Here is a 22,697-nt window from a genome sequence, read left to right on the forward strand (position 1 = left end):
TCTAGAGTGTTAAGGATTTATGTTATACATGAAGTAGTATGATACTATTTGAAAGTAAATTATGAGTTAAGATGCATATTGTAAAGTGTAGCACCATCACTAAAATAAAATAATAAATTAAAATATATCTCGGGGCGCCTGGGTGGCACAGCGGTTAAGCGTCTGCCTTCGGCTCAGGGCGTGATCCCGGCGTTACGGGATCGAGCCCCACATCAGGCTCCTCCGCTATGAGCCTGCTTCTTCCTCTCCCACTCCCCCTGCTTGTGTTCCCTCTCTTGCTGGCTGTCTCTATCCTGTCGAATAAATAAATAAAATCTTTAAGAAAAAAAATAAAAATAAAAAAATAAAATATATCTCACCAACTGTGGAGATAAAATGGAATATTAAACAGTACCAATTAACTCAAAAGAAGCAGGAAAAGAAGAAAAAAGTAACAAGAGATGATGAGACAAAATGAAAACTCATAGTAAATGGTAGACTTAAACTCAACCAGACTGATAATTACATTAAATGTGAATGGTCTAAAGACTCCAATTAAAAGTCAGAGATTGCCTGACTAGATAAAAAAAGTAAGATCCTATCATATGCTGTGTAGGAGCAAATCACTTCAAATATATAGTCAGGATAGATTAAAACTAAAAAGAGGGAAAAAGATATACTATGTAAACATAAATTATAAGAAAGTTGAAGTGGCTATATTAGCGTCAGATAATACATGCAATATAAAAGGAATATACTAGGAATAATGATAAAGTATTCAATTTATTGGGGAGATATGACAATCGTAAATAATAGAGCTTCAAAATGCATGAAGCAAAACCTGACAGAATGATTCAGAGTTCTGGGAATCACTTAAATTCTCTGAGGTGAATCAGTTGTGTGGGATTGGGAAAATCATTTAATCTGTGAGTGAAAGTTTACTCCCTTGTAAAATAAAAATAATCACACATATTTCATGGGTATTTTGTGAGGATTAGATAAAAGTATATGTGAAATTAAAAAAAACAAAAACAAAACTCAATCTGACAGAACTGAAAGGAAATTTAAAAATCCACAGTTACAGTTGGAGTATTCAGCACTTTTCAGTTATAATCAATAAAGAAAGAAGGCAAACTCAGCAAGGACTTTGAAGACTTGAATGATACCATCAATCAAGTGTACCTAATTGGCATTCATAGAATACTCTACCCAACAACAGCAGAATTATACATTTTTTAAAAGTTCACCTGGATTATTAATCAAGACAAACCATATGTTAGTCATTAAACAAGTTTTAACAAATTTAAAAGCATTCAAATTATAGGGTTTGTTTGACCATAGTGAAATTAAATTAGAAATCAATAACAGCTATTTGGGAAACCTCCAAATATTTAGGAATCAAATAGCACACTTCTAAACAACACATGGGCCAGAGAAGAAATCATAAGGGAGTTTAAAAAGTATTTTGAACTGAATGAAAATGAAAACACATATTAAAATTTATGAGGTGTAATTAAAACAGTGTCTCAAAGGAAATGTATAACATTAAATGTTAATATTAGAAAACAAGAAAGGTCTAAAATCAATAATTTAAGATTCTATCTTAAAAAGCAAGAAAAGAATATATGTTGGCTAATTGAATTTAAATTTAAAAATTTTATTTATTTATTTTTGAAGACTTTATTTATTTATTTATTTGAGGGAGTGAAAGTGAGAGCCAGAGAGCATGAGCAGGGTGAGAGAGCATGAGCAGGGTGAAGGGCAGAGGGAGAAGCAGACTGTGTGCTGAGCAGGGAGCCCAATGCAGGGCTCGATCCTGGAACTCTAGGATCATGACCTGAGCCAAAGGCAGAAGCTCAACAGACTGAGTCATCCAGGCAACCCTAAATTAAAAAAAAAAAAAAAAAAAAAAGGCAAGAAAGGAAAAACAAATTAAACCAAAAAAAAAAAAAATAGAAGGGAGAAAATAACAAAGATAAAAGCAGAAATCAATGACATATAAAATAAAAATAATAATAGAGACAATCATTGAAACCGAAAGCTAGTTGGAGAATTTCAACAAAATTTATAAATCCGTAGCTAGACACATTAAGGAAAAAGGGGGAAGACACACATGATCAATATCGGTGACACACTACAGATGCTACTGACATTACAAGGACAGTAAATGGATATTATGAATATTTTGTCATGAAATGCAACAATTTAGATGAATGGGCAAATTCCTTAGAAGATACAATTTGCCAAATATGACTGAAGAAGAAGTAGAAAACCTGAATAAGCCTGATATCTTATAAAGAAATTGAAATATGTAAATTTAAAAATTTCCCACAAAGAAAACTTTAGGCCCAGAAGGTTTCACTTGTGAATTCTATCAAACATTCAAGAAACATACCACCATGTCACAAACTCTTTCAGAAAATGGGAGAATGGAATACTTTCCAACTCATTTCATGAGGCCAGCATCACCTTAATATGAAAATTTGAGAGTAATGTTACAAAAGAGGAAAAAAGAGAAACAACAACATGAGACCAATATGACCCATGAAGATAGACACAGAAATCCTTAGCAAATACTAGCAAATCAAGTCCAACAATCTCTAAAAGAAACAATACATCATGGTGGGTGGTTATTTTAGAAATGTCAGAAAATCTCGAGGAAGACCTTTGAAGGTGGGGGTGTGTGCCAATGGGAAGTGGAGAGGGAGCGTCATTAGCCTCAATAGTCTTGATTTTCATCCTTACAGCAGCTAACATTTCTGAGCATTTACCACATTCCAGGAAGCACGTGCAGAACCATATGCGAAGCTCTTGTTTAATCTTTATAAAAACCCTATGAGATAGGTATTGTTGTTGTAGGCATTTTATAAATGAGTAAACTAAAGCAGAGAGAAACTTAAAAACCTGTCCACAGTCCCATAGCTATTAAGATTTGGACCTATATTGTCTGTCTCCAGATCCTGCACCACTCTACAAAGAACTGCTCACTGTCCCTGCTTTCGCCTAGCAAGGCTTATTTCACCACTCCTAAACATTTATCCACTTTTTCAGTCCATAATTAAGAACTTCCATCTGAGTCAAAATATTAAGTAGTTCCAAATGCAAAATACTTCTAAAATAAAAGTATGTGTATTAAATTATAAAACTTATAATACTAGATGGAAGATGTACTCCATTATCCCCTCCTAAATTTTTATGTGGCTACAAACATGGTCTCCAAGAAGTGGGAAAAAAAACAAAGACAACCCCCCCCCAACTTTCCCTTTCCTATGTGTAGAGCAAAATGCTTTTTTTACACCCATCCCCCCTTGTTGACCTAGAATTCAACACTGGTGTAAGACTTGATGGCATATGAGCTTGGGCAAAGTCTTTGAGCCCTGGGAGCTTTATTTTAGTTCTCAGCTTTGTAAAATGGAATGGTTCTGCCTCCTGAGCACGATAGTGTGAGGGTGAGGAAGGTACCCAGGTGAGCTTCGGTATTCTTTTCTTCCCTCTGCTTCTCCCTAATCTTCTCTCCTTCATGATGCTTCTTTAGTTTCAGAAGTTTGAACCTCTCCAGAAAAGCCTTTTTGAAACTTTTTTTGTCCCGTGTCCACAGCGATCACAAACCAGTAGAACCATTATGTACATGTATATGTATAATGAAAGTGATCACCTAATTTATTGTAAAAATTAGGAAAATTATTACTTTTGAAAGTAATAACTATGCTGATCCAACAGGAGTAAACGAGCTATTCTGGGAAAACCGAGCCACATGTCACAAAGCCACCTAATCTTATTTATTTTGATGCATTCTGTTATTTTATCCGTAGTCTATTATTTATTTATTTTTACTATTTTTATTTTTTATTTTTATTATTATTTTTTTCATGTATCCTAGTTAATTATAAAGATGCTTTTCAGGCTCTATTAAATCGATTTTGTAACCCAGTAATGAATCCCTACCCAAATATTTTGATTCCTTCTAAAGAATGTCTTGTCTGGCCATTAAAATATTCCTAGGATCCAGAAGTGCTGCAGATATGCATACACAAATATGGAGAGGTTCTGGAGAACTGAAGGGGTTCGAATTCCCGTGGGTACACTTATTCTGTTTCTCCTCATTCATTCCTTATCCATTCTTTCCTCCTCTCATTCATCAAATACTTTGAGCACTTCCTCTATTAGCAGAGGCTGGAAACAACCCGATCTCGGATACCAGGACCTACCAGGACCGGGTCCCTGACCTTGAGGAATTCCTGGGTCCTGGTGGGCGGAGGCACCTGGAGATAGATGGTTTCAGGACAGGGAGATAAGTGATAATAGCACAGAGACGACCGAAAGGTCATTGGAGCCTGGAAGAACGATCCACCAACTTTTCCAAGGAGGAAGGGAGGGTTCTGCGGAGAAGACCGACGTTGAAATGTAGGAAGTTCTTGAGGAAGACGTCGAGGCATCAGGGCGCCAGAGGAGCTACTGGAGCCAGCCTCCAGGCTGCTCGATGTGGCCCTCTCGCGAGGCGGGGCAGTACCGGGGCTGATGTGCAGCCCCATCTGTTTCCTTGGGGTTTCTCAAATTTATTTCAAACTTCACAAGAGTACTCACACCCCCTCTTTTTTGGTCTCCCCAACCTAACTGTCCTATCCAACTTACCCTGCTTGAGTTTTCTCACAGCACTTTACACGTTCTAAATATGCTATGTCACATCTGGTGTGTTTACGACCTGTTTGGTCCTCCTCCAAGGTAAGCTGAAGGGGAGGATCGTTTATTTCATTCACTGTGGTGTCCCCCAAGCTCCTGGAAAAGTGCTTAGTCCATTCACAATAGGTTCCTGATAAATAATGGGAATGACCTGAAAGAGCGAATTTCTGTATCCATGACATAATTTGTATGTGCTCATCGCTGAAGGAAGGTTTAGAGGAAAATAAAGGCCGACAAGGGACCATTTCTAATAGAATCCTCTTCCTCCCTCCCTTCGACAGCGTTTATTGCTCACCTGCTCCCCGCCAGCCCTGTTTTGAGCGCTTGGATTTCAGAGAACAGAACAGATCCTCTTTTCTATCTTCGTGGTGCTCACCTGCCAGAGTGGAAGAGACGTTAATGAGCTAGGTAATTGCTTTTTTTTTTTTTTTTAAGATTTATTTATTTATTAGACAGGGAGAGACAGCCAGCGAGAGAGGGAACACAAGCAGGGGGTGTGGGAGAGGAAGAAGCAGGTTCATAGTGGAGGAGCCTGATGTGGGGCTCGATCCCAGAACGCCAGGATCACGCCCTGAGCCGAAGGCAGACGCTTATCCGCTGTGCCACCCAGGCGCCCCCCAGGGAAGTGATTTTTAAGCTGCTTAGAAGTGAACTCAGGCAAAGAGCTGGGTGGGAGAGACAGCATTCCAGCAGAAGAAACAGAATTACAAAGGTCGCAGAGGGGGAGAGAGAATGCCTGAGTGTCTCTGGCAGCTGAGCCAGTGGGGAGGAGGGGCTTAGCTGAACAGAAGAGGCGGGCGGGGCAGACCAGGTAGCCCCAGGTGCGCGCAGGCGGTGAGGATTGGCCCTTTAGCCCAGGAGCAAAGGGGAGCCCTGAGAGGGGTGTCAGCTGGGGGATGTGGAAATGAAAAGATCCTCAGGCTTCAGTGCAGACGCGGGATTAAGGAGTATGGCCGGGATTAAGGAGTATGGCCGGGATTAAGGAGTATGGCCGGGCTATGTGACGGTCCCAGTGATGAAAAGCTGTGGGTACGTTAGAGAAATAATTAAGACATAAAATTGAAGTTAATGGCTTTTCTGTACGTTCAGATAAATCGGTGATGGCTTGTATGTATAAGGGTTTTTTTTTTTTTTAAGATTTTATTTATGTATTTAGAGAGAGAGTGAGGGAGGGGGTGGAAGGGGCAGGAGGAGAGGGAGAGAGAGAATCTCAAGCAGAATCCCCACTCAGCGTGCAGCCCATCGCTGGGCTCGATGTCACAGCCCCTGAGATCATGATCTGAGCTGCAATCAAGCCAGATGCTCAACCAACTGAGCCACCCAGGCGCCCTGTTTGTATAAGGTTTTTGTTTGTTTCTATGAACCAAACTCTAAATAATGATGCATTTCGAATTGTTTGTCAGCATTCTCTGTGATATGTGTATGAATATTAGTAAGAATTGAGCCCAATCCACGGTGATCTTGTAGCCCCTGAGTGGCTGGTGGGTCTTTCGGGGATGTAAGTAAAGGAATGCTATCTGGAAGGCCTGGTATAGACCAGGGGAAGATAATAAAAGCGGCGTGTGTGCTTGTGTGTACATGCTTGTAACCAGTCACGGAACCTGGCCCTCACTCCTTTCCCACCCTTCCTTCTAGCCCTGCTTCTTTCTTTCCACGTCCTCCTGTCAGCCTACGGTTTAAGATCAGTGACTCTTAATGTTCCTTGGGCCTTATCCTGATAATAGCGTGCATCCCACACACACAGAAAATGCCATATCAGAAATCAGGAGCCCTGGGACCCCAGACTAAGAAGTTCTGACCTGTAGAGTTTGTAAAATGGCAATTCACAGACAAAAATAAGTGTATTTAGCCAATAAATATATAAAAGATGGTCAAACTCACTAACAAACAATTGAGCCAATGACAAGATAATATCTTTTTTTTTTTTTTTTAAGTAGTCTCTCTGCTCACCGTGGAGCCCAATGTGGGGCTTGAACTCAATGACACTGAGATCAACACCTGGGCTGAGATCAAGGGTCTGACACTTAACCTGCAGCCACCCAGGCACCCCACAAGATAGCATCTTCTATTGATCAGATCGGTAATGATTGATAAAACCCAGCTTGGCCATTGTGGGAGGAAATGAGCACTCCTGTATGTTCAGGATGAGTGCAAAATGGAACAGTTTTTGAGAGAGCAACTAGGCAGTACCTTTCAAAATTTTAAATGCCTAGATCCTTCAACCTAGTAATTCCATCCTAAGAAACTATCCTTTAGGAAAACACATGGATGTATGAAAACAGTCAAGGATGTTCACTGCAGCAATGACTAGAAAATTGGGAACTACCTAAATGATGACCAACAGGGAAATGGTTAAATACCTTTGGGACATACCCAGGCCACACAGTGGAGTACTATACAGTCCAAAAGAATGCACTTGATCTGTACTGACAATATATTAAGTGAAAAAGGCATATTGCAGACCAATACAGTCTCTATTAGAGAACTCACAAAAATATCATTATATATAAATGCTTTTGTATATATTTAGAAAATAAATACATGGATGTACATGAAACTCAAAATAGTGATTAACCCTAGGGAATAGGATTTGGTTGAAGGGATGAGGGAGGGAAGTCTTGAAATCTTCCTCTTTTATTTTGGGCACTTTTATACTGTTTGGATTTTTTTTAACAAGCCTATACTACCTGATCTTCATTCTTAAAAAAAATAAATAATAATAAAGGTAGTGTAAGAATTCTTCCCCTTGAGGTTCTTTTCAACTGTACAGCTCTAACTTCAAAATTTGAGATGGGAGAAGAAGCAAACAGTTAAGATGTGCCCTTGGGTCCTCCTTGGATTGAAATATTTCAGTGATGTCCCATGTGTTGGGGATCAAGTCTAAACTCCTTGGGGTGCCTGGGTGGCTTAGTTGGTTAAGCATTGACTTCAGCTCAGGTCTTGATGGCAGGGTCCTGGGATCGAGCCCCATGTTGGGCTCTGTGCTCAGTGGGGAGTCAGCTTGTCCTTCTCCCTCTCCCTCTGCCCCTTCCCCACTCATGCTTGCTCTCTCTCTCTCTCTCTGGCTCTCAAATAAGTAAATAAAAAATCTTAAAAAAAAAAAAAAAAAGTCTGAACTCCTGAGGTAGCACTGCAGGTTCTCCTAAATTTGGCCACTTGCCTCCCCCTACTGTGTCTTCAGCAATCCTCCAACTCACAGACTCTGCCCTCACCGGAACGTGCTAGGATGTGGATTCCGAGGATTCTCTGGGTTATTGCTACATGTTGGCTACGCCCAGGTTGCTCACTTGCCTCCAAAGACATCCTCAGGCACCTAACATTCCTTCTGTTTCTTTGAGACCCAGTTTAAATATCATCTCCTCCTAAAGATCCAGCCCACTGGCCAGCGCAGTCTGGTCTGGGTCGGGCGCTGCTCCTAAATGCTCCATGTCCCCCGCAGCCCCCCTGTGTTATATTACTTGTGGTACCCTACTGCCTCCTTGCTCTAGTATGCCGTTGCCCTCTCGGTGAGAACCTACCGAAGGCAGAAGCTGTGTTTTGTGCCGCTATATGCGCCTTGCGTATCCCAAGCCTGGCTATTGGAGGCCCTTACCAAGTGGCTGTTGGATTGTACCACGCTCACATCCCCTCTCTGGGATCCACTCATTGGCAGCCTCAAAGAAATATGGGAGACCAGATTTTAAAATTCCTCACAAACTGATTTTTTACATAGAGCATAACTTTAAATTTAGATCCACAAAAGCACAGCACTTTTGAACTAGAAAGGACTTAAGAGTCATCTAGAAGTTGTTTTCAATCAAGAGTCTGCGAACTAGGAGTGCCTGGGTGGCAAAGCCGGTTAAGCCTCTAAATTTGGTTTTGGCTCAGGTGGTGACCCCGGAGTCCTGAGATCCAGCCCCGAGACGGGCTCTGTGCTTAGTACAGAGTCTGCTTGAGATGCTCTCTCCCTGTCCCTGCCCTTCCCATTTGTGCTCTGTTTCTCTAAAATAAATAAATTAAAAAAAAAGTCTGTAACCTAGTGCAAGTCTTCATACTCCAAGGCAAAATGAGAAAAATATGAGCAATAGAGCAGATTTAAAAAAAAAAAAATCAGGTTAGATGCATTTGGTTTAAATGATGATTTCTTATTCAGAGATAATGTCTCCCTCCCATTTTAAGGCTATTTATGAATTTATGTGCTTGTAGGTTTTTTTTTTTTTTTAGTTTAATTGGTCTATTAAATAAAAAAATCTGGAAACCCTGGCTCTTGTGTCTTTCACCTCAGAACTCAGACCGAGAGAGATTATCACTTTGCCCATAGCCAACAAGGAAAAAACTATCTCAGTCCAGGATTCTTCTGCTGTGCTGTGTAATGCAATTGCGTATGTATACAAATATTATATATGTTTGGTGTGATTGGTTTTCTGTTCAGCATTTTAAATCCAGGAATGCAACAGTCAGTTAACATATTTGTTGTATTACAATGGGAAACAGGCTTGCTGTTTGACAAGTGTCTATAATCATATGGTATTGCTGTCTGTTAGTATCTGGGGAGGTTTGAAGAAATGTCAGAGTCTGGAAATTGTATATATGCAATATTATTATTGACTTTGATATGGAAATAAAGACTGTTTACTACCAAATTTTGGATGCTTTCTAAGTTTGAAAGTGTTATAAGTATCTTAAAAAAAGAATTTAAAGTGACTTTGAGTTTGGCTATTGCCTCGATTCTTATTTTAAACGTCTGAGTGCTGTCCAACTGGGGAGTTCTACTTCTGAGAGTTTATCACGAGAAAATAATGAGAGATGTGTGTGCAGATGTACATATAAAGGTGCTCATTAAAGCCTTTGTGTTAAAGATTAGAAACAAACACAAAGGCCCAGTAATGGAGAATTGGTTAAATACATTTTGACACAGTCCTGTATGGCTGTGTTTTTGCCTCCTTTTGTATACTTGTGCATATTGTCTAATTTTTATCTACTACACATTATACCTATAAGTAAAAAGTTTAAAAATCTTCCTAGCTTAACGTTTTGTCCAAAATAATGTTTCTTACCTGCTTTTCTTATGCTTTTTTTTCCAATTTGACATTTTTAATGTAATTGATAGCCCATCAGATTCAGTATATATATAGAGTCTAAATTTTAGTTTTTCACATTTAGCTTTTATATCTTCTGTTTTTATGTAGTTTAGCTTGGCTTCGTATCCGACACTGAGCGGCTATCGATTAGCTCACAATCCAATGGCAAGCAGTCACTCTCGTTTTGAACACTATAATCTCCGGCATGTTCGTGTTGTAGGCTTGTAAATTCTAATTAACTATCAGTAGGGTCAAGCACAACCGTAAAGTCAAAGATCTAAGGACATTTGAAGGCATAACCGGTCTAAGTATTTTTCCTCTTTAACTGGCTGCCTCTTAGCTCAGAGGAGGAACGTTGGCCATGGGATTTACCAGAGTGCAGCCTGTTGGCCTAAAACCCAGAAGAAATAGCATCTCCAGCATTTCCAGCCCCCAAGAAAGCCTGTTTGAGAGAGGAAGACATGAGATGCTTTATCACACCTTAGCTATGTATGCCTGTGTGCGTACCTGTGCGTGTATCAGTGTGTGCACCAGCGTGTGTGTGTTTGTGTGTGTGGCTGAGAGATGAGGGGGAGGGGGGCGGGAGGGAGGGGGGGAGAGAGAGACAATTAATTAAAATTAATTAGCTGTTCTATGTTGACTCTTTCTAGAATGTAAGACACCTGAAGACTAGAACCATGTTCCTGTTCCCCCCACCTACTCCCAGTACTTAGCATGGGTATTTTTTTTACATATGTAGCGTGGATTGAATAAATATTGGTGGAATAAATGCCTGTATGGGTTTGAAAAGCCCCTATTTACTTCTGTTTGTACCTTGTCTAACAGTTTCTACAGCTGCTGTAGCTTTTCTTCTTCCAGCGGCTTCTTAAAGCCATTTCTAGAGGAGGACCATCTCATCACACTAGGGAGGGGCTTGTGGACTATCTGCAGCAGGAGGGGAGACCCGCCCTCGTCCATTGAGAACTTCAGACAGTGGGACCCAGGCCTCAGCCCCGTGCTGTGTCCCTTCTGTGTCCGGCTCCTCCCCTTCCTAGCTGCTCCTGCGTTCTAGATAGTTGTGTGACAGAAGCCAAGCATCTGTTTCGAGGTTCTCCGTAACACAGGCCGGCAGCCTTTTGAGGACAACTGATTTGGATTACCGTGCGGCTGTGGGCAGGCCAGCCATCCCCTAAACAATGGGCGCCTCCATCTTTAATTTGCGCAACATACCGTTCCCCTCCAGAGAGCTGCGGGAAGGCAGGGATTTTTGCCTGATTTGTTCCTTGCTCGTCTCCCTCTCTAAGGACAGTGCATAGATGCCTGCTCCGCGGGCACTCAGGAACTGTTTGCTGAATGAGTGAACAGACGATGAAATGTCCTCATGGCCGTTGAAGACCATCTTGTGTTTGAGGCGCTCTAGTTCGCCCAGTTAAAAACTTGAAACGTGTGCTGTTGATGAACAGGGCAACCCTTTACGGACCCTCTTCCCCAAATTACCGTTCCAATCCTCTGCTGCACAATCCTTCTAAACTGGATTCTACTCCTCCCATTTTCTCTTGCAGAACATGCCGGACCATTAATATTGGCAATCACGTGCTTGTCTGTAGGTTATAAATGTCCAAATTTTCTGATCAACCACAGATTTTATAAATATAACACATCAGCCTTTTTGGGGGGTAAAATGCTATACTTCCAAATCAGTGTTTTCCATAAGAATAGCAATTTTTGCTGTGTGATTCAGAAATTAGACAAGTAGAGATAATATATACTAAACTTAAAATTAGTCTGCCTTCTTTTATAAACAACAAACACCATGTCACTCCCAATTTGTCGTGTCTTGCAGGAAGCTCAGAGCGAAGATTTTGCCCCCTTGTGCTACCTATTTTTACCCTTAACTTTCTGAAACAGTGATTTCACCTGTTTCGCTTCATTACCTTGTTTGTTTAATCTTTTAAAAAAATATACGGCATTATGCTTTGTTGAAAGTGGCCTCAAATTCTTTTTCAGTAGATGGAAAGTTAGAATTAATGAGAAGAAAAAATATTTCCCTAACCATTGACAGGTGCTTTTCAAAGCCTGCATTCCAAGATGCTGTCAATGCCTCCTTCTAACTCACTGGCTATCGACCTTCTTACTGAGCCTGATTTCTCCAGCATCACCGTGCTGGAAAACATGGGTGTTATGCTAGACATCACAGTGCAGCAGAAAGAACCCTGGATCTGCAGACAGCAGAACTGGGCTCTTATCACAATTGCACTTATTAGTGGAGTGATCTTGGGTAGGTCATTTAATCTCTCTATGCCTTAGTTTCTCTTCTGTACATTGCGTATAAAAATCATGTGCTGTACCTACTGCATTGGGTTCTTGTGATGTAAATGAGATAACACATGTCTACATGTTTTGTAAATATCACGGTTGTCTGCATTTCTGTGTCCCCCACAAATCTGTATGCTCTTCAAGATCAGGGACGACACCTGGTTCATATTTGTATTTCCAAGGTCTGGTTTGTGACCCAAAGATGCATTTTAAGAGAGGGCGCTAGATGTGGGTGACACGAAGTTACCTGTTCTTTTATTTCAGAAAAGCTCCACTGGTGTCTCGTTATTAACAAACCTTGATTGGTCAGCTGGACTTAATTGAATACCTTCTGCATGCTTTCTACTGCCTCTAGGATATTGCATTGAGGAAGATGTATAGAAAAGAAACAGAAAAATGGAAGTGCATGAACACACACACACACGCATTCACACACACACACACACAATCACACACCATTATAGATTCGTACATGTCAGGGGTCACAAAATGGTGACTTGAGGGCTAAATCTGCCTCCAGACAGGCTTTCTTTGGCTCCAACATTAATTATTAAGTGTGCCCCAATAAGGGGCACCTGGCTGGCTCGGTTGGAGGAGCTCACGACTCTCGATCTCGGTCAGGGCTGTGAGCTTCAGCCCCATGTTGCTTGTAGAGATTACTTAAAAACAAAAACTTAAAAAAAAATGTCACCCAATAATTTGAAATCCAAGAATGTGGATCTTCCCTTCTCTTGAAATTGTGAACAGTGGGTCCCACTAGGCCAGGTCCCTCCAAGGGGACGTACAGTTCATCACAGGGGCAGCCCCGTCCCTTGCTGTTGTCTTGTGAACCCCGAGGCAGATAGGAGCTGCTGCCCGTTAGCACATTTATTGTGCCTGCCCTTCAAGAGCATTTGCTGCACACCAGGCACTATTTGTGAGCTCCTTCGTTCCCTGTCTATACCTACCTGTCACAAGTTAAGAAACTGAGGCATTGTCAGTGCGCGGTGGAGCCAGGATTCCAACCCTGGTCATCTGGCTTCCAAGTTCTCCCTGTTAACCCCTGAGCTGTGTCACATCTCGGCAGGGAGAGAAGAATATAAAAAATCATACCCAACTACCGCACGAAGTTGTGCCAGCGCCTCTGGCCGGAGCTCGGCATTCTGTCTAATTAGAGAAGGATTCACAAAGGAAGTGTGCAGAGTGGTGGAGTTTTAAAGATAAAAAGAATCATTAGTCCAGGCATGTTAAATGTACTGTGCATAGGCTTGTTCCAGACCTGAGAGCTGGGCACACGGAGGGCAAGCTGGGCTGGTGCAGCGGAGCGAGGTGCGGACAGAAGACAGACCCGGGGGGTGAGGCGGGGCAGCGCGGCCCCAGCTGAGATCTGATCCCGGAGGAGGAGAGCAGTCTGACCCGCGCCGCTGAGGGAGGGAAGCGATAAGGCCGAAGTCCTGTTTGACCAACGTGATGTGGGATGAATCGGCATTCTTACAGGAGTCCTGCCGGGCTTCATTCATTGCTTTCACAATATCAGAAAGTCAGTTTTGTAACGCAGGTGTCCCTATAATACTGGCCTGACTGTTTACTTCTGCTTCAGCCCCTGAGCTTATGAGCAAATACTTCAGGCACTATAACGAGCAGAAACTTGAGACAGAGCTTATCTTGTAATGCTGGGTTTTGCATCATATCCAGGGTGTGGTGTTACTTTAGCAGGCAAGTTCAATAATTACGTGTTTACAGATTGAGCAAACAGGGCATGTGCCCTGAGATGGCTCAGAATTTATACTTTGAGAGCCCAGGGAACTGACTTACTCGGCTGGACAACAGGCTCAGTACCTGGATGTGTCAAGTGGTCACAGTATATTAAAAAAAAAAAAAAAATATATATATATATATAGTATAATCTATATATTCAATATATATGTGTGTATGTATATATGTAAATAAAGATTTATACACATACGTACTTTCATTTTTGAACATTAACACAGCAACTTGTCTTCAACCACACTTATTTACAAAATAGCCCAGGAAATCTTGAAGATGTTAAGTGAATCAATTAAAGCTAATTCAGGCAAGCCCAGGTCATGGACCCACCCAGTGTGTCCTCTTCTCTTTTGTGTGTGATCTATTAACCCTAGTACTCTGTATTTTGCTGTTCCCTAATAACATAATGAAGTGACCAAAATTAAGGTTAAAAGCATTAGGGTCATTTAAACTGCCTCTTTCAGAAAATAAAAATGCTGATTAACCAGTTATATTCCTTTTCTCTTGCTCTATTATTATTTCTCTCTCCTGGAGATAGACTGGAACCATGTTGACTTCTCTGCTCGTAAGAGAGCTTGTCAACGACCATCATACAGTAAGTGTTTATAAGCATCAGTACTAACGATCTGTGGCTCACACCTCCACCTAGTCTCGGCATCTCTGGTTTATTTCCTTTAGATAATTTCTTCCTTTTCTATTTTTGCGTTTTCAAGGACAAGGCAAGGCATAATAGTTTATCCGATTTAGGGCTTCCTAAACACATTTGAAAAATGGCAATCCCTTATTATTCTAGCTTGATAATAAACCTAAAGGCAAGCTTTCAAGCAATGACTTGTCCTTTCCCTCCTCATTCCAGCTACTACTCACTTCAAGTGCAGGGCTTTGAAATTATCTGCTTAATTGGGCTACATGTCACTGCTGTCTGTGGAAGTGGCTTTAAGATGCAGGTGTTGGCTTTTTGGGCCTCCTTTGCTGTGATTTTACATGTCGTGTTTGCATTGCTACACTAGCTCCCAGGACCAGGCAACATCCTTAGCTTCCCCTGGGGCGAGTAGGAAGGGGCACACCCTAGATTGTTCTACTCCCTTTGAAGCAGATGCCATCTGAGTTTGGCCATTCCTTGTTCTGGTTATTCAGACTTTCTGGACTTAAGTTCTGCTCCATTTGGAACGGTCATCAGATGTCCACATGGAGACTTTTGTTCTACTTAGAGCTATGCTGGGAGAAGCATGAAATTACTTCTCAAAGGTTGTGGTCCTGCCCCCTCAGAACAGGAAAAGGGGCGGCCATGTTTGGAACGGGAACCCATCCTGTGGAGTGTCAGTTTCCTAATTTGTAAAGTGTAAGGATCACACAAGATTGCCTCTAACAAAATTGCCTTTTCTTCCTCTCTCTCTTTTTTTTTTTTAAGTTTTATTAGTTTAAGTCATCTCCATACCCAACGTGGGGCTCGAGCTCACGACCCTGAGATCAAGTGTCACATGCTCTTCCTCAAGATTGTCTTTTCTGATCAAATATTCTATGAGCCACAGAAGGCTAAGAATACATGTAAACTGAGAATTCTGAAATTTTAAGACTCTGGCAACCAACCAACAGGACTGAGAGCTTGCAGACAAAGGGAATTAAGGTTGAACCCAGTTCTGCCCATTCCTTGCTCTGTGACCCTTAGTATATTTCTTCTCTCTAGGCCTTAGATGTCTCCCCTGTAAAATAGAAATCCTGCTCTACATAGTGGAGGTGTTTTAAGGGTTTAATAAATGTGCATAGTACATTATAAGTACTGCATGCTTGGCTGGTACATTGCAGCCACTCTGTAACTGGTGACAGTCATCTTCTGAGTGTCTGGTTTTGGGAATAGCGGTGGATTTGGAATAGATTCGATCTAAGGAAGACGGCTTATCAAGTCTTTGAAGCTGAGGAAGGACTAAGGTGGACATTGAGGATCGAACAGCTACTGAAGGAAATGATGAAAATGGAGTGATAAGAAACTGAGGTGAAGGTACTGGTGGACGAGACCTTCTATTCACTTACTTCTAGCCCTCGTTACAGGTGTAGATATTTCTGATGAGAAAGTCTCCTCGTTATCAGTATAGTCTCGTGTCTTGTCCAGCATTTTCCAGACACAGAGTCAATCTTTGTAGTCAAAGACGATGGTATCCTGATGACACATTGTTACTCTTGTTATCCATCATAGATAAGGCGGTGTCTGAAAAGGCCCATTCGGGATCAGCATTTCTTTCTCCGATATCCCACTATGGAGATGGGCTGGATTTTGCTACTATCAATGCTTAGCGTGCCTATAACTTCCAGTGTTTCCACATACAGCTGGATCCTTCACAATCTTGCTTTCAGATCTTAACCTGGGCTCTTGTAGGTCCCAGGGAATGTTTGAAGTCCTTGGAATTCTTTGCAGAGTTGCATGATATAAGCATATGTGCATTTGGAGCAGGGGTGAGGGGGAGGGGACACCAGACCCTGGCAAGAGCAAAGGGATCAGACCTAAACAAGACAAACACTGTTGCTGAAGGTGTCTTATAATAGGTAAGAATGTGGGGAACCTGGGGGGCTCAGTCAATGAAGGGATTGACTCTGGGTTTTGGCTCAACTCAGGATCTCATGGATTGTGGGATGGAGCCCTGGTGTCGGGCTCCGTGCTCAGCAGGGAGTCTGCTTGAGATTCTGTCTCTCCCTCTCCCTCCCCCCACTCAATAGTTTTTCTCTCTCTCTCTCAAATACATAAATAAATCTTTTAAAAAAATAGGAAAGAATGAAAGTGACTTCACGAGATGAAAAAATGGCAAAACACAGACACGTCCAATACCTATTTGAATTAATAACCCCACACCTATTCCTGTCCTCTAACAAACAACAGAACGATGGCGTCTCTTCTGCAAGGTGTGTCACGGTTTTAGGCCAGCGCTTTATGACATAATTCAGGGTCTCACTGAATGGTCTGGAGGATCTCTGGTGAGTGGATATGGAGACTTTGCACTTTCTTCATTATCCCTAGAAAGGGCTTAATTTTTTTTTTTTTAAGGAAAACTAAAGTGTCTGAGAAAGTTCCCAGGGAAAGAAATGAAAACTGATTTTGACACCACCAACCTAAAAGTGTAAAGTAAAAGGGACAGGATGAGATTTTTAAAAGAATAGGAGGAAAAGTGCTTGTTTTCCAGATTTTATTGCAAAGACAATCAGTCCTTTGTGCTGGCTTTGCGTCCGGGCCAGCCAGGGCCACAGCGTCACACCCCAAGGCAGCTTTGGATCTTTTCGTTCTCTTCCTCTTCCTCCCCTTCCTCCTCCTCCTCCTCCTCCTCCTCCTCCCCTTCTTCCTCCTCCTCCTCCCCTTCCTCCTCATCTTCTTCCTCCCCTTCCCCCTCCTCCTTCTCCTTTTTCTTTCTCTCTGTCTCTGGGTCTCTCTATCTCTCTCTTTCTGTGTCTCTTAGTCCCTGTTTCCCTCTCTGTTCTCTCCCTTACACACACACACACACACACACACACACACACACACACACACATCTTTAAAAGGTACAATCGTCATTATATCACCAGTCTCAGGATTTGGAACATCTTAAGGAGATGCTGACTACTATAAAACTAGCTTGGGAAAGGAACTGAATTTTAGTTGAATCTGATTCGAAAATACAAAACTTCTCTTTGAGGAAAAGGGAGTAAATCACTTAATAGATAGAATTTGTTGAGCCTCTGTGAGTCCAAAGCTTCTGTTAACCTTTCTGAGGGAGTCAAAAGCCCACACCTCATCATTCACCAAACATGACAGAATGCATATGATACCTGGATGTAGAAGTTACTCTCTAGAAGTTTATCTGCTAGTGTGGGAGACAGGTCTCATATCCCTGAGTCAACCAAGGAGAATAGAGTACAGTCAGAGTTCCGAGAAGGGTAAGATTAAGTGGGCTGGAAGAACACATCAGATCATCAAGAGAAAAATTCTGAATGACCTTCAGGAGGGGAATGGGGTTAAATAAAAGCAGTGATTCCAAATGATGGAGTACTATTCAGCAGCCAAAAGTATGGAAATAAATCTAAAGGTGGCTGCAGGGGTGAGCCTCAAAATAGTATTGAATGAATAAAGCAGTTTGGGGGATATGCACAGCATTATACCAAATATGTAAAAAAACCCACATAAAAAAACATCATTTATTCTGTGTGTGTGTGTGTGTGTGTGTGTGTGTGTGTGTGTGTGTGTATTTCTTTTTAAAGATCAGGAAGGAGACACGTCGAACTCAGAATCACGGTTACTTTTTGAGGATGGCGAGATCAGGATAAGGGTGCCAGTTCATCTGTTTTGTGCTGGTTTTTATTTGGCGACTTGCTTTGGTGACTGGGAGTCTCGAGGCCCAGCTCTCTTCTGCAGAAAGCGGTCGGAGGTTTTGTAAATACCTCGTCTTCTCCAGATGTCCCACATGACTTCCTGAGAGCCAGGGCCTTTCAGAGGTCCCACGAATGGGGTCTCTTCCATTTTTCTTTGTGTTTCCAGCACAGTACTAAATGAAGACCTGCCAGAAGAAGGTTACAACCAGCCTGGTGCTGGGTGTAATTTACATGTTTGTGTTCAACCATTCAAGTTGAGCGACGAATCCTTTCTCTGCAGTCCTGCCGATGGAGCTCTGTGATACCATCAGATGTCTGCATTTCAAGTCTTGAGCCAACGGTTCTGCTGCTGCGCTCCTCCAAGTGGCCCCAGGGAACCAGAAAAAGGCCCTGCATGAAATAGGATGATGCACGGATGATGGGAGGGCCCACGAAGGCCAGGTCTAGTGCCTTCCACCCTTCGCCAGGCCTGGTGTTGGGATCCAGAGCGTCTCTCCCACCAAGTGGTTCGGTTTCAGCACTATGCAGTTGTCCTAGAACGTCAAATAGAGAAAATTTTACCTTTCCAACCATCCTCCCTCTCCCCATTCAGGGCATTAAGGCCAAACAGGCTTTCAGTACATACCCCGTGCCAGGCCAACCCAAACCTGCCTCTCCCCGCTCCCCGGGCTCAAGGAGACAACAGGGCCAAATGCATCACGACGGGGTCCCAGACCTGTAAGAGGGCCAGCCATTTTGTTTTTTAAGTGGGAAACGTTCACCCCAGGAAAAAGTTGCAAAGGGGCATAAAATATTAAAATGTGCATCTCTTTCACTTTATAGAAGGGAAATGGATTTCATTTTAAAGTCTTTACTTTTGCATTTGGTGAACTACTTGCATAAATATCTGGCAAAGTTAATAGCCTTAGCCAATTATGAACACACTCTTAAAATGTTTTGAAGAGCTTTGTTCCTCCTGTCTCCCTCCTTTTAATATTATATTGAGAGTTTATATATAATCTAAAGTGTTCTCATTATGACAGCACTACTAGTCATTTGAAGAATACATTCATCTAAATAAACACACTCCAAAGCAAACCAAATGCTAATGCACATTTTATTGGATGAAAAGACAAACAATATAATTATACTTGAATTTCAGAAAATCAAAGGTAGTAAAACAAGTTTACACCAGAGCCCAGGGCAGGGTTTATAAGCTAGCCATACACACGTTGTCTCCAAGCCACACAAGCTCGGAAAGTTTGCTAAAATGAGCTGAGGGTTACTTCGCCAGACTAACAAAAAGGAAAATGTCTATCAGTTTTTCTTTTGTTCTTTCCAGATCCTGTTCAAGTGCGCACTGAGCCAGCACGTTCACCAGAAAGCTATTGAGCATTGGCTGGAACACATTATGCAGGGTGAATTTCTTCTGGAATGTTGCCAAGGGTTTTTTATGCTTCTGTGGTAGGCATTTCTTGAACATTGTCATTTAGCCAAGCAAAGAGCATTTGCTTAAAGGATAGAAAATGTTTAAAAATTCTTGTTTGCTTAAAAGCAGGTTAACTAGCTATATGATCTTAGGGTAGTGTAGAGAAAAACACTTATTTTTCTAAGTGATCTGATTATAAAATTTTTGCTTTAACCAGATTCTAGTTTTTCCTAAAATAGTTACACATATATTAATACTGTCTTTTAGAAAGTATCTTCCAGTGCCTGCTTTTTCTTTAATGTGATTAGCTGTTTCTCAAAACTAAATTTCCGCTTTAAAGAGTTCACACATGTTTGTGTATTTAGGAGCTACTAGTAATAGCTAAGAGAACTTGGAAGTGCAGAGAACATGCTAAAATAGAATTTCTTTTTTCACTTTTAATTCTAGAACTATGTCATAAAAAATAAAAAAAGGAAAGCATGAAAATATCTTTAAATTAGAGCAGATAATATTTTAAAAGTATTGCAAAATCGACTATAAATCCCAAGTTCCAATTTCTGACATGTAAAAAATACAATACATAAGCATCTCCCCAGAAATTATTCTGTAATGAATAGTAAGATCTGATCCCCAACCACCTCACTTTAACAAAGCTTTAATTTGTACCAAAGTTCTCATTGTATTCTCTGTAATATCCAGTAATATACAAAGCCTCTCTCTAAATTTGTTTAGGAGAAATCCTAAATATGCAAATTTGAATATTGTCTCTGCCATCCACTAGCTGTATGATCTTGGTTAAGTCACTCCGCTTTTGTGAGCTTCCGTGTCCTCAGCTGTAAAATAGGAACGGTAGTACGTATCATGGGGCTGCTGTGAAGACTGGATATGGCTGTAAAGAGTCTCGAGTGTTTTGTAAAGGCTTAAAAAGCTATTTGTTTCTTTCTCCTCTTCCCCAATCCATCCCACTGCTACAAGTCAATCTGGGGGTTTAAATAAGCAGAACTGTGATCTAAGTTGGGATTGTGTTGCTTTCATGTTCGGATATTTCTAGCGGCTGCATTTTATCCTTGGACGTGAAATACACAAGTTTCTGTAAACATTCTTTAGCCAAATTAATCTGGTTTTGTTTTGATGAAGATAGGACTGATTCTGATAGGGGAGACCTAGGTGATCATGCAGAGGAACTGTTTCTAAAGAGCTGACTCGATCGTGAAAATGCACTCGGTGAAAAGTAAATAAGATGCCACATCCTTGTGCTCGGTATTTCAATGAACTCATAAGGAAAAACATGGCAATTTTCTTTTTATACCTAAATCCTATGGAATTTGCTGCCTCCTGTATTCAAGTTGGGGCTATGATCCTCCACTTGGCTCCCTTCAATTGAGGTTTGTTACGTCCTTGGCACGTGCCCACAACCAAACCTCGCATCTGTAACCTGCACCTGCAGCCCGCAGTGTTCATGCGCATAGCTCCCTGCATACCGCGCTCCTCAGCTAGTTTAGACACTTACAAACATTTGGGTGTTCTAGTTCCTGTAACTTTGTTTTGGTTCTTTAAAAACAGCTCCTCCCCTACCCCTGGCACATCACCATTTCTCCAAAGCACTCTTTGTGAGATGGGGAGGCTGGCGCCTGTCATTTGCATGCCAGATTGAAACGAACAGAATCTAGACTTTTTTCTTTCTTTCCTCTCTCCTCCTCCTCCCTCTCCTTCCCCTTCTCCCTCTCTCTCTCTCTCTCTGTGTCATAACAAACAAAAGAGGATATGAGCTGTATTTATTCTTCTGTAAAATGCAGAAGTGTCCATTCCAGGAGATGTTGAGTTTTCCTCATTTACTTTGAGTTGTTGATGTAAACTGTAACCCTACTTCTAGTAGATATGAAGAAGTGCGCGTTCGGGGGAGACGTCGGGAGGGGAGGTGGTGACGTGGAAAAGCCAAGTCTTTCTCATTTGCCCAGAGGCGTTTAATTTCTGGAGAGAGCGTGTATAATGGCAAGTAAAATGTCCTGGTCTCTTGGGCCAAGAATTTGTGTTGTGTGTGCCCGTTGTGTGTCTTGCAGCCGCGAGGTACAGGCTGACACTTAGACGGCTCCCCCCCCCCCCCCCCCCCGGGTGTTGGCTTCGTGGCTGTTCCCCCCCCCCCCCAGGGTGCTCTCCCAAGGCAAAGTGGCTTGCTGATGGCCCCAGGGTCCTTGGGTAAAGAAGAGTAAGTCTGATAAATACAATCATAGCGGTTGAGTTCCTTGCTTTAAGAGACCATTCAGAAAGAGAATGTCAGGAAAGGGGGTGAGCAAAACAGCACCCTCCCTCAGAGGCGGATGGAGAACCGATGTAAAATAATGTAAATGGGTTTCTTAAATATTTAAAAATATTTCTTGAGCGGGTGGTACTGAGAATCTTTGGGTCAATATAATGCTTTTTAATATTATAAGTTTTTTAAAGGTTTTATTTACTTTATTTTTTAAAGATTTATTTATTTGAGAGACAGAAAAAGAGTGGGGGGAGGGGCAGAGGGAAAGAATCTCAAGCAGACTCCCAGCTGAGGGGGAGCCCCAGATGGGGCTTGATGTCACCACCCTGAGACCTTGACCTGAGCCAAAACCAAGAGTCGGACACTTAACTGCCTGAGCCACCCAGGCATCCCAAGGTTTTCTTTTTAAGCAATTTCTACTATTGGAAGTTTTGGTTCAGGTTAAACGTTAAGGTTGGGAGAGTTTACAGCTCAGACATCAGCATTTGTTCCCACTTCTCCTCTTCTCCCCACTGCCTTTTTCCTCTCTTCCCCTCTTCTCTTTTGCAATGGGCAGGAGACTTGTCTCCTTCAAGATGCTCAGATGCGGTAAAGAAGGGCTCCCGGCAAACGAATGCAAATAGCCCAGCCTGGAAAGAGTATGTACTAGCACAAAGAGAATTCAGAAGCAATCAGTCCTGAAAGGCTTCATGGAGGAGGTGTCTTGCAGCTGGCAAGACAGACAGGAAGTGAGGAGGGAGTGGTGGTGATGAGATCCTGTGAAACTGGTTTGAGCAAAGGAAAAAGCATACGAACACTAACTACTAAGAGTGCCCAGCAGTTGTTGAGAGCTTACTATCTGCAGCCACCTGCTAACTATTTTACAGGGATTGTCTCATTTAATTGTCACAGGAAAACTTTGAGGCAGATTTTCTCCCTCTTTTAATCAAGGGAACAATTGAGG

General features: G+C 41.8%; 1 protein-coding gene across 1 annotated transcript in view; it reads left to right on the forward strand.

Annotated features, from left to right (window-relative positions):
* The window catches only part of LOC148109590 (uncharacterized), a 123,649-nt gene that overhangs the window by 20,058 nt on the left and 80,894 nt on the right, over positions 1 to 22,697 (forward strand). Inside the window, 4 exon segments of the mRNA XM_087863919.1 lie at positions 8,924 to 8,982; positions 15,852 to 15,867; positions 18,407 to 18,531; positions 19,417 to 19,488. Coding sequence (XP_087720045.1) covers positions 8,924 to 8,982; positions 15,852 to 15,867; positions 18,407 to 18,531; positions 19,417 to 19,488 — 272 coding nt within the window.

This window comes from Ursus americanus, chromosome 8 (assembly GCF_024610735.1).
Source record: "Ursus americanus isolate L20-20 chromosome 8, mUrsAme1.1.p, whole genome shotgun sequence".
Classification (NCBI taxonomy): domain Eukaryota; kingdom Metazoa; phylum Chordata; class Mammalia; order Carnivora; family Ursidae; genus Ursus; species Ursus americanus.